This window comes from Cebus imitator, unplaced genomic scaffold, assembly GCF_001604975.1.
Source record: "Cebus imitator isolate Cc_AM_T3 unplaced genomic scaffold, Cebus_imitator-1.0 Scaffold415, whole genome shotgun sequence".
NCBI classification, from domain to species: domain Eukaryota; kingdom Metazoa; phylum Chordata; class Mammalia; order Primates; family Cebidae; genus Cebus; species Cebus imitator.
In genome coordinates this window covers 1,340,455-1,352,898 of record NW_016107730.1, presented here as the reverse complement: position 1 = coordinate 1,352,898, position 12,444 = coordinate 1,340,455, and the positions used below count along the sequence as shown (strand labels likewise).

Below are 12,444 nucleotides of genomic sequence, written 5' to 3'. Positions count from 1 at the left end.
AAAAAAAAAAAAAAAAAGATGAAGGTCTAGGGAGGTTAACTAAGCCCAGGACGGCCTCCACCATCCATCCCCGACTAAAGAGGGAAAATGGGATTTGAACCTCTTTAATGCAATTTCAGAACTGGCCCTCCTAACCACTGCATGCTGCTGCCTCCCTATGGCCAATCACAACAAGCAGAATTGTCCCCAAAGCCCAGTTGCCTCTCCTGCCCATTGCCCTGTTCCGTGTTTTCAGATTTCATTCTCTGTCAGTCCTGAGACAAGAGCAGAGATGCCCCACTTTTTGGACTTGAGCAGCATTCCTGCAGGCCTGGAGTTCAGGGGCAGCGAGCAACCTGCAGGACACAGCATCATCTCCCAGCCCACTGCTCTCAATGCAGGAAGCCCTCCTTGGCTTCCCAGCTGATTACCTGTCCCCACCAATGGCCACGCCCTCAAAGACGCCATCTGTGGTCCGAGAGATGATATTATTGAGCTCATTGGACATGCCTCCAGAACGGGAGACATAGGCCACGCTGCCTGGGCGGTACAGTTTGGAGGCCAGGATGTTGTCCAGCATCCCACCTGTGTTTCCAATCTTAAAGCACCCAGGCTTGATGCCTCCAACCTGTTGGGGCAGAAACCACAATCAGGAAGGAAGGTGACTTCCAGATTCACCACAGAGAATCACAAAGCCCCTGCATTACCTGCCCAGCCCCCTCTGGCCAGGCTGGGAAGAGAATGACCAAGAGGAATCGCACCTGCCCATTGGGTTTCCTGCTTAGGAAAAGTCTCCTCTCTCTCTCAAGAGGCATTATACAGAACAAAAGAGAGCCTTATTTGTACAACACAGCTCACTGGCCGGCCTCGGTGGTTCACACCTGTAATCCCAGCACTTTGGGAGGCCAAAGGGAGCAGATCACTTGAGGTCGGGAGTTCGAGATCAGCCTGGCCAACATGGTGAAACCCCGCCTCTACTAAAAACACAAAAATTAGCCCGGCATGGTGGTGGCACATGCCTGTAGTCTCTTCTACTTGGGAGGCTGAGGTAAGAGAATCACTTGAACCCAGAAGGTGGAGGCTGCAGTGAGCCAAGATCACACCACTGATCTCCGGCCTGGGAAACAAAGCAAGACTCTGTCTCAAAAAAAAGAGAATAATTTCTTCTTTCTTCTTACACGAAGCCTTTAGGCCTGCAGGCAGCTTATTCTTTGGTTTAACAAAGACTATGCTACGGTTGTATGAAGGTAGACAAATACTAAAAAAACTTCTCATTAGCTCCTTGAAACCATAAAGATAATATGGACTAGGGAGAGAGCCCTTTAAAAAAAATAACTAAAGGCCAGGTGCAGTGGCTCACACCTGCAATCCCAGCACTTTAGGAGGCCGAGGTGGGTAGATCACAAGGTCAGGAGTTCAAGACCAGCCTGGCCAAGATGGTGAAACCCTGTCTCTACTAAAAATACAAAACTTAGCCAGGTGAGGTGGTGAGCGCCTGTAATCCCAGCAGCTCAGGAGGCTAAGGCAGAGAATGGCTTAAACCCAGGAGATGGAGGTTGCAGTGAGCCAAGATCACGCCACTGTGTTCCAGCCTGTGTGATATAGCAAGACTTCATCTCAAAAAAAAAAAAAAAAAAACTAAAACTAAAAATGGACACTTTCAACACATAATTCCTGAATCTTCTAAACCTAGGAGGGAGATAGAAGAGTCAAAACGTAAACTTCCGGGCCAGGCGCAATGGCTCACGTCTATAATTCCAACACTTTGGGAGGCCGAGGCAGGTGGATCATGAGGTCAGGAGTTCAAGACCAGCCTGGCCAAGATAGTGAAGCCCCATCTCTACTAAAAGTACAAAAAATTAGCTGGGCTTGGTGGCACTTGCCTATAATCTCAGCTACTCGGGAGGCTAAGGCAGAGAATTTCTTAAACATGGGAGGCAGAGGTTGCAGTGAGCCAAGATCATGTCACTGTACTCCAGCTTGGGCAACCGAGTGAGACTCCAACTCAAAAAAAACAAAAAAAAAAAAAAAAAAAAAAAAAAAAGTAAACTTCCTAAGGGCCTTGAACTTCATGATAGCCTCAAACATTTTCCAGAGGGGAAGCTCACAGTGGCAGGTCCGATGATTGTCACTCCCTTCTGGTCCGCCTTCTTGATCAGCTTTCTCGTGAGGGCCTCAGGGATACCTTCGGCTATGATGGCGATGGTCCGGATCTAGAGGATGACAAAAGTCTCTTCCTGTTAACTTTCTGCCTCAGAAAGGGCAACGAGACAGTACCATTCAAGAGCCCACCTCCCATTTCCCATGCCCCCTTCCAGGGTCCAATGACAAAGTAATATTAACAATATGTATCGCATTCTTCCCACAGGCTTCTGCTCCTGATCACTGTAATCACTCTAATCCTCTCTGAAAACAGAGGTGGTGGACAGCTGAAACTGATCTCTACTAGCTAACTGTGCAGTGATCCACTCAACAAAGGCAAGTGTTTCAGACGCCCTGCTAGTCATAGCAGCTACGTTCACTCTCACCCAAAAACTCACACCCACCTGCTGTCTACTTGTTCCTGTGCCTACTCATAAAGTAGCTAAGGCTTTTCTCCATGGTACCTTCCGAGTCTTGTCTCCATCCCCACAGGACAGGGACAGCGTCTAAGAGAAATGAGCTGCTTCTACACTCAACCCAGAGATGGGGTGGGAGGGACACGGGACAGATCCAAGTACCATCTCTCTTTGGCTCCAAACCAGGGCCTGCAAACTTCTATAAAGGGTCAAGATAGTATTGTAGGGGCCGAGTGGAGTGGTTCATGCCTGTAATCCCAGCACTTTGGGAGTCTAAGGCAGGCGGATGCCTTGAGCCCAAGAGTTCAAGGCCAGCCTGGGCAACACAGGGAGACCCAGTAGGAGGATCAATTGAGCCTGGGAGGTCAAGGCTGCAGTGAGTTGCATAATCACATCACTACACTCCAGCCTGGGCTACAGAGCAATATGTCTGTCTCTTTAAAAATACAAAAATTAGCCAGGTGTGGTGGCAGGAGCCTCTAGTCCCAGCTGAAACAGGGGAATTGCTTGAACCTGGGAGGCAGCGGTTGCAGTGAGCCGAGATCGCACCACTGAAATAAGCCAGTCTGGGATCAGATGATAATTCTGAACAAAAGAATCAATATTTTATTTTATCATTTTATTTTGAGACGGAGTCTCACTCTTGTCGCCCAGGCTGGAGTGTAATGACACAATTTTGGCTCATTGCAACCTCTACCTCCCCAATTCTAGCAATTCTCCTGCCTCAGCCTCCCAAGTAGCTGGGACTACAGGTGTGTGCCACCAAGCCCAGATAATTTTTTTATTTTTAGTAGAGGTGGTGGCCAGGCTGGTCCGAACTCCTGACCTCAAATGATCCACCCACCTTGGCCTCCCACAGTCCTGGGATTACAGGTGTCAGCCACTGCGTGTAGCCTCAAACCTGCACCTTCTGATGTAATAGTTCAATTTCTAGAAATGTATGCGTCAGTAATAATTAAGGATATAGGCAAATATTAATCCGAGATTGCCCATCACAAGATTTGAAAAAGCAAAAGTGATGCTGATAATAAGTGCATATCGATGTAAAAAGAGCAACTGAAGAAAGCAGATTATATGAATGGCATACAATATTATTCCCCTTGTTCGAATCTAGAGAAAGGTGTAGATAAGGATATACTCTCATAGCAGCAGTCATGTTTTTCTGAAATGGAACCTGAAGTATTTATTTTCAACAAAACAATATTTATCAGTATTTTGAAACTGTTCTCTAATAAATAAGTAATTTTTTTTTTTTTTGAGTCTCGCACTGTCGCCCAGGCTGTAGTGCAGTGACACGATCTCAGCTCACTGCAATCTCCACCTCCTGGGTTCAAGCAATTCTCCTGCCTCAGCCTCCCGAGTAGCTGGGACTACAGGTGTGCGCCACCATGCCCAGCTAATTTTTTTGTATTTTTAGTAGAGACGGGTTTTCACCATGTTGGCCAGGATGGTCTCAATCTGCTGAGCTCGTGATCCACCCACCTCAGCCTCCCAAAGTGCTGGGATTACAGGTGATATGTAATATTTTTATTATAAAATGTTGGAGTCTCTCTGAGCCTCCTCCAGCGTGGGAAGCTGTCCGGCTGAAAAAAAAAATTAATTAAAATAGGCCAGGTGCAGTGGCTCACTCCTGTAATCCCAGCACTTTGGGAGGCCAAGAGAGTGGATCACTTGAAGCCAGGAGTTCAAGATCAGCCTGGCCAACATGGTGAAACCGGTCTCTATAAAAAAAATGCAAAAATTAGCCAGGTGTGGTGGCATGTTTCTGTAATCCCAGATACTCGGAAGGCTGAGGCAAAAGAAGCACTTGAGCCTGGCCAAGGATGTGTGACAGAATGAGGTCCTGTCTCAAAAAATAAATAAATGAAATAAAATAAAGTCCTTTATGCTCATTTTTGTTTTTTGTTTTTGAGATAGGATCTAGATCATTGTTGCCAAGGCTGGAGAGTAGTAGAATGATCATAGCACACTGCAGCCTTACCCTCCCGAGCTCAAGCGATCCTCCTACCTCAGCCTTCCTAGTAGCTGGGACTAGTGAGTGCCACCATGCCTGGCTAATACTTTTCTTAAGTAGAGACAGGGTCATGCTGTGTTGTTCAGGTTGGTCTCGAAGCCCTAGCCTCAAACAATTCCCCCACCTCAGCCTCCCAAAGTGTTGGGATTATAGGTACAAGTCATGGCATCCAGCCAGTCCCAGTTTTCAAGCCAGTTATGGATAGTAGAGAGGATATAGTGAGGGTGGGGTAGAGCCTGAGCCACCTTATTTATTTATTTACCATCTATTCACTTATTTATTTATTGAGAGGGAGAAAGACTCTCACTCTGAGAGAGAGAGAGAGACAGACAGACAGACAGACAGACAGACTTCACTCTGTTGCCCAGGCTGAAGTGCAGTGGTATGATCACAGCTCGCTGCACCCCTGACCTCCTGGGCTCAAGTGATCATCCTGCCTCAGCCAGTACATGTCACCATGTCCAACTAATTTTTTCTTTTTTTGAGACGGAGTTTCACTCTTGTTACCCAGGCTGGAGTGCAATGGCGCAATCTCGGCTCACTGCAACCTCCGCGTCCTGGGTTCAGGCAATTCTCCTGCCTCAGCCTCCTGAGTAGCTGGGATTACAGGCATGCGCCACCATGCCCAGCTGATTTTTTGTATTTTTAGTAGATGGGGTTTCACCATGTTGACCAGGATGGTCTCGATCTCTTGACCTCGTGATCCACCCGCCTCGGCCTCCCAAAGTACTGGGATTACAGGCGTGAGACACCGCGCCCGGCCCCAACTAATTTTTTTTAAAAATGTTTTGTAGGGACAGGGTCTTGCTTTGTTAGTCTCAAACTCCTGGGTTCAAGCATTTCTCCTGCCTTGGCCTCCCAAAGTGCTGGAATTACAGGCATAAGCTACCACGCCCAGCCTGTATTTTATTTTACTTTATTTTTTTTAGAGATAGGGTCTTGCTCTGCCACCCAGGCTGGAGTGCCATGAAATGATTATAACTAAATGCAGCCTTGAACTCCTGGGTGATCAACCCACCCTCCTGCCTCAGCCTCCTGAGTAGCTGGGACTACAGGCGCGAGTCACCATGCCTGGCTTGACTAATTTTTAAACTTTTGGTAGAGAATGCGTCTAGCTTTGTTGCTTAGGCCAATCTTGAACTCCTGGCTTCACGCAATCTTCCTGCCTCACCTTCCAAAGTCCTGGAATTACAGGCATCAGCCACTGTACCCAGCCTGAGCTGCCTCTTTATAAGCCCAGGTAAGCAGCCACTGCCTGGATTGACCTGCCCTGGGTCACTATCCTGACTTCTGAAGATCATGTGTCTCCAACCATTTCCACCCAAACCACTGGCTACTCCCAAATCCCCAGCCCTTTTTCTCAGGCAGTAGTGACTGAGGACATCATTCAGAAGCCTTTCCTGCTTCCCCCGCCTTCCCCCGCTAGCGCCCAGTGATCTACCTGTGTGTAGTTCATGGTCTCCATGGTGCTGTCATAGGCAGAGCGGAGAGAGGCAAAGTTGATGAGCACATCTACCTCTGGGTGCTTCCTCATGGCATCAGCCATGTTCTTGAAGACAGGGATCAGGATCTCCTTGTGCCCCCAGTAAAACTTCTGCTTGTGGTCCCCACTGTGAGAAGGTAAAAGAAGAATTAGAACATCCTCAGTCTGTCAGGACTGGGGAAGGGGAAGCTGAGGGAAAGGACGTCACCTAAAAGGTAGAAAAGGCATGGTCTCTGCCCTCAAAGAATTTTCATCTAAGGGACAAAGACCCCCAAGGAATACTGACTGCCCCTGTCTCTGAGATGGGCAAAGCCTTCCCCAGCAAAGGGAGCGAGCTCACTGACTCCCCAAGCCTTGCCTTTTTTTTTTTTCCCCTTTGAGACAGGGTCTTGCTCTGCCACCCAGGCTGGAGTGTAGTATCATAAGCAGGGTTAACTGCAGCCTCAACCTCCAAGGCTCAGGCAGTCCTCCTGCCTCAGCCTCCCAAGTAGCTGGGACCACAGGTATACACTACCACACCTGGCTAATATTTAAATTATCTGTAGAGATAGGGGTCTCCCTATGTCGTCCAGGCTGATCAAACTCCTGGGCTCAAGCAATTCTTCCACCTCAACCCCCTAAACTGCAAAGATTACAGGCATCAGCCCCAAGCTTTGTCTCTGCAGAGGGAGGAGATGCTTCCCCCAAGGGGGTCACTCACGTGAAAGGATAGACCATGGCAGCCACTGAGGGCTCGTCTCGGGAACAGACATAGTCAAAGTCCAGCATGCCTTGCACGGCCCGGGTCTGCATGCCCCACACAATGGCCTTGGTGTGGCGGCTGAAGAGGGTAGTGCTCTTTCCTAGTGGGCAAAGACACAGAGAGTGCACCCAGAACACACACCCCCGGGAGACCTGCAGGGGCAAGCGCTGCCTGCCAGATCCCTCCACACCCCAGGTCCACAGGATGATGGTTCATCACAACCGTAAAGGAAGGTCAAGAGGACAGAATTCTGAGAACTTGGGGAGGAGGTAACTCGATTTTTCTGGAAGAAGGTGGTAGAGAGAGCAAATCAAGCTAAGAGGGCCTGTCTAGCTGGTAAGTAGCTCTGTAAGTAACAGAGAAAGAAGGGCCCCACAGTCAAAGATGCCCAGGAGAATTCCTAAAGGACCTGCTTCATTTCACAGCCAAGGTGTGTCGTCAGCTTATATGCAAATGAAGTTTTGACAATTTTTTTTTTTTGAGATGGAATTTCACTCTTGCTGCCCAGGCTGGAGTGCAATAGCTCGATCTCAGCTCACCGCAATCTCCACCTCCCGGGTTCAAGTGATTCTCCTGCCTGAGCCTCCTGAGTAGCTGGCACCACAGGTGCGTGCTACCATGCCGGGCTAATTTTTGTATTTTTAGTAAGGATGGGGTATCACCATATTGGTCAGGCTGGTCTTGAACTCCTGATCTCGTGATCTGCCCACCTTGGCCTCCCAAAGTGCTGAGATTACAGGTGTGAGCCACTGCACTTGGCCAATTTTTGTATTTTTAGTAGAGATGGAGTTTCTCCATGTTGGTCAGGCTGGTCTTGAACTCCCGACCTCAGATGCTCCGCCCATCTTGGCCTCCCAAAGTGCTAGGATTACAGGCATGAGCCACTGAGCATGATCTGATGAATTACTTGTAAGGTCATTGGAAAAAATGTTTAGCTCTTCCAATTTTGGTGGTCTCAGGACTAATAAACGATGTCCCAACAATGCTTATCACCCTGTAAACCTGGACATAAAGCCAGATCCAGTCAGGGTTTGAATCATCATGAATTCTAGGTCAATGAAAAGATTTGCTATAGCGGAGGCTGAGGACATGGCAGCCTTATCGTTAACTGCGGTTCTGGCCACAGCTCTGCACAAGCCAGGAGCAGCAAGCTGGTCACACAGCACAGGTGCCCCCAACCTGCTCTCCTGTTTTTCCTGTCCTCTCCCTTCTATCAGGTGGCTCTTTCCTGCTCTGGACAGTGCTCCTGGATAGGCCCTCCTTAAGAGATAAGGCTAGGCCGGGTGCAGTGGTTCACGCCTGTGGTCCCATCACTTTGGGAGGCTAAGACGGGTGGATCACCTGAGCTCAAGAGTTCAAGACCAGCCTGGCCAACATGGTGAAACCCTGTCACTACTAAAAATACAGAAATTAGCCAGGCATGGTGGTGGGTGCCTGAAATCCCAGCTACTCAGGAGGCTGAGGCAGGGAGAATTGCTTGAACCCACGAAGTGGAGGTTGCAGTGAGCCAAGATTGTGACACTACACTCCAGCCTGGGTAACAGAGCGAGACTTCATCTCATAAAAATAATGCAAAAAATTAGCATGGTGGGATGTGCCTGTAATCCCAGCTTCTTGGGAAACCAAGACACAAGAATCACTTGAACCCAGGAGGTGGAGGCTGCAGTGAGCCAAGACTGTGCCACTGTACTCTGGCTTGGGTCACAGAGACCCTGTCTCACACACATACAAAAAAAGGTAAGGGAACAAAAGAAGCTGGTAGAAGTGCACTTCTCTAGGGGGGCATAGTGGTGCTTGCTGGAGTCCTAGCTACTTAGGAGACTGAGGTAGGAGGATCGCTTGAGCCCAGGAATTCAAAATCAGCCTCGGCAGCATAGTGAGACCCCCAATCTCAAAAAAAAAAAAAAAAAAAAAATTTCTATGATGTTATTATGCATTGCACACCTGTACCAAAATATCTCATGTACCCCATGAATATATACACCTACTACATACCCACAAAAACAAAAAAGAAAGTTTTAATGCAGCAAGTATATTTGAAAAATTAAAAGTGCAGTCCTAGTCTCAAGGGAAAGGACTCTAACCACGCTTCAGCCGGGCGCGGTGGCTCAAGCCTGTAATCCCAGCACTTTGGGAGGCCGAGGCGGGTGGATCACGAGGTCGAGAGATCGAGACCATCCTGGTCAACATGGTGAAACCCCGTCTCTACTAAAACTACAAAAAATTAGCTGGGCATGGTGGCACATGCCTGTAATCCCAGCTACTCAGGAGGCTGAGGCAGGAGAACTGCCTGAACCCAGGAGACGGAGGTTGTGGTGAGCCGAGATCGCGCCATTGCACTCCAGCCTGGGTAACAAGAGCGAGACTCCGTCTCAAAAAAAAAAAAAAAAAAAAAAAAAAAACCACGCTTCAGGCAGCTGACCTTCCCTCTGGGTCCCTGCAAGTCCAAGTGGAGGAAAGCAGCCCTCAGGAAGGTTCTGAGCTCCTCTGGGGAGAATGACACATCTAGCCCAGTGGCATCTGGTATTAATTAACCTTCTGTACTCGAGCAGGCTTGGCTAACTAAGGTCATGGTCTGATTAAATCTCTGTACAGGCCCGTCTCTTCCATCATAGCCTTAAGCTTCTCATGACAGAAGCCTCCTGATGTTGCAAATACCTGATTTACTGTCACCTAGACCCACCTGGGTTCTGCTGAGACATGAGATCATAGAACAAGGGAAGCCACCTAATCCAGTTCTCTCACTTCCCAGTCCCCGGAAACTGAAGCCCAGAGATGCAAAATGACTGAGGTCCTAGGTCATCCAGCATCAGAGCCATTTACTTAATCACTTAAAATGCAGCTCAACTGTGAAAGTGAGGAGGGAGAATGTAAGTGTTAGATCACGACCGGCCATCCTCAGGGGAACCTGCATCATGTCACCCCCAACAGGTGACGCACGTGCACATGCCTCTCATCTATCTACCCCACCAGTACAGAAATCAGGACAAAGTCTGGAATCTACAAACCTACCAGCATCTCCAGCAGGAAAGGGCGGAGGTAGAGTGGCCCTTCTTCAAGCACAGAGGAACCCAAGCTAAAGGGTGTATCCTCAGCCCACCAGCAGCAAGGAGGCCCCAGAAAGAACCTCTGTGCCAAGAGCTGTACTCCCCCAACCAGGCCTTCTCTGGCCTCGATGAGGAGAGAGCTCGCTCGGCCATAATTTGCTCTCCCTCCCTGACACATCTTCCTTTTATTTCTCACACTCCAGAAAATAACAAAAATAAACCCCCTTCATAACCCTCCTCACCTTCAGCACACGGAAGAGCTCCTGGAGAACCAGGCCTGGTCCCTATTCTTTCCACACCAAACTTACTCTGCTCTTCACTTTTAGGTAACAATGGATCTTTCCAGAGGCAAACACATCAGGATTAAAGCCAGGAGGCCTAAGGGCTACATTCCAGACCTTTCCAGCTGGTTATCAACCCTGCCAGTTACTCCTTCCCCTCCCCTTAGCAAAGGGACAACAAAGACTTCCCTGCCTCCATGGCTGTGAATGTCAAAGTTAAATGGAAGCTCTGATGCTATGAAGCAATTAATCTATTCAGCTAGTCCACTGGGTGAATGTGCACACACAGAAGTGTCCATTGTAAAATGTGACCTCATCCGCCAGACAAAGCTCATTGCCCTTCCAATTACCCAGTCTCCAGATCCACTGCACACCCTTCTGCACTTCTGTCTACCTCCTCCTCCACCTCAACCCCAGAAAAAGATAAACTAGTCCCTGGAGCTTGCGGATGAAGCTGGCAGTGGTGAAGCTGAGGCAGGAAAGGTGAGAAAATGACATCAGAGGTATATGAGAATCAGGGGTGTGACCTGTGGCTCCTCTGTTGCACCCCAGCCTCAACTGCCACTCCCCTTTCGGTTGGATGGCCCCCACCTTCCCAGGCAACACTCCCTCCTTGAAACCACTCCACTCTCCAGGGCTGTGGGTCTGGCTCTCGCTCCTTCCAAAGTCTCTACCCCCTCCCAAGCTCGGAGCCAGAAACAGCCACACGGTGAGGAGAGTACTGAGTGGGATGTGTACTGAGCAGGGGTAGAGGGGAGGATGAGCCAAGACTTAGGACTTGGGGTCAGGCCACATCAAGGCAGGGACAGAAAATAGACCAGACAACACTGCAACCCACCAGGGGAGAGGGAAACAGAGCACACGGTAAAACTGTTACCCGCTAACGAAGCCACACGCGGAGTGGGGGCAGGGTGAGGGCAACCTACCTTGCATGGATCTTGGACTTGGGACTGAATCTGTCAAAGAAAATGACCAAGGCAACTGAGTGACCCACTGATGGCTGGAGGCTTTGGAGGGAAAGGGTGGGAACAGGGAAGGGTCCCATGGACAAGTCTTTCAGGGCTAAAGCCCTCACCATCTCTCTCCTGTTCTGCAAAGGATGGAGGAGTAGGGCCAGCAGAAGAGATGAAAGCACGGAGGAGCAGAATGGAAGCAAGAAAGAGCGAAGACCAAAGGGGCAGAGAGGAGGCAGGAGGAGGACGAAGGCTGGGCAGGTGTGCTCAACACCAGCGCCTCCCCCAGGCCCTCTGCAGGCACAGCGGGAGGACTTGTACTCTGGGCTCTCTAGCTGGCCGGGTTCCACCCTCTTAACGCCAATCCCTTCTTGTCTCCACAATACACTATAAGATGACTGGCCAGCATGGGGTTGACCTGTGCTGTGGACAAAGATGCCGATTTGGGCCAGTGTCACTATTTCCCAAAATGCTGTAAGCAAAGTGTGTCCCAGGAAGAGGCTGCATAGGCTACACCAGCCCAGGGGTAACTAACACCACTTATGTAGAGCTGGCCACAAGGGCTGACCAGCAGGAATTACAATCACATGGAGAGAAAATGAGTTGAAGTCCAGATGTGCTGGCAGGCAAAGGCTTCTCTTGCAGGGGATTCAGGGGAGGGAATGTCTGTTAGGGCCCCAAGATGGTGGGGGTAGGTTAGGAACTGCTGTCACAGGAGCTGGCTCTGCTGTCCTGGGCTCCCGGCATCTGCCCTCCACTCAGGAGAAGAGTCTCAGAGAACTTCCCACTTCCTAGAATTTCGGTAACCCTATCTCCTCCACAGCCTTCCTGCCTAGGTCACACCTCCATAAGAAGAACAGCGGTAGAAGAGAATAGGGGGAATCGAGGCGACCAGGCACAGCTGGGTCCTCAGCCTCAGGAGCACCCAGTCATCCCATCCTCACGTCCCAGGCCCTCTCCCATAGCAAAACCCAAACCACTTTTCATCCGCTTCTGCCAGCCTGGGGGGGACAGGGAAAGGGGAGAGATACAGAGGGTACCTGAGGGCCACTCCCTGCAACGTGCCCAAAGCCTCAGGGAGTTACCTTGTGGCATGGCAGGCTTGGCCTTCTTTGCAGGTGCCACCTCATCGGCCCTGGACTCAGAAAAAGATGCTGTCCTGCTGGGGGCTGGCGTCTGGGGTAAGACAAGGAGAATAAGAGGTAAGAGCCACAGCTGGGAAAAAACCCACGGTCCTTAAAGGCCCCAAAGAAAACTGGTAATAAAAATTATGCACAGCAATTCTCTTTATAAGCTGCTTCTAAAAGTACTATTCTAACAATCCGATGAGACACTAATTAATATTATCCCATGTAACAGACAAGCGAACTGAGGCCCTGAGTAGGTA

The 12,444-nt window shown here is 49.5% G+C and overlaps 1 protein-coding gene across 1 annotated transcript in view; it reads right to left on the bottom strand.

Moving 5' to 3' along the window:
• Positions 1-12,444, bottom strand: part of ACLY (ATP citrate lyase) — a 50,939-nt gene that overhangs the window by 17,931 nt on the left and 20,564 nt on the right. Inside the window, exons 13-18 of the mRNA XM_037731681.1 lie at positions 12,143-12,233; positions 11,031-11,060; positions 6,735-6,876; positions 5,993-6,161; positions 2,088-2,192; positions 411-607 (exon numbers count right to left, since the gene is read on the bottom strand). Of these exons, the coding sequence (XP_037587609.1) occupies positions 411-607; positions 2,088-2,192; positions 5,993-6,161; positions 6,735-6,876; positions 11,031-11,060; positions 12,143-12,233 (734 nt within the window). The remainder of the gene's footprint in view (positions 1-410; positions 608-2,087; positions 2,193-5,992; positions 6,162-6,734; positions 6,877-11,030; positions 11,061-12,142; positions 12,234-12,444) is intronic.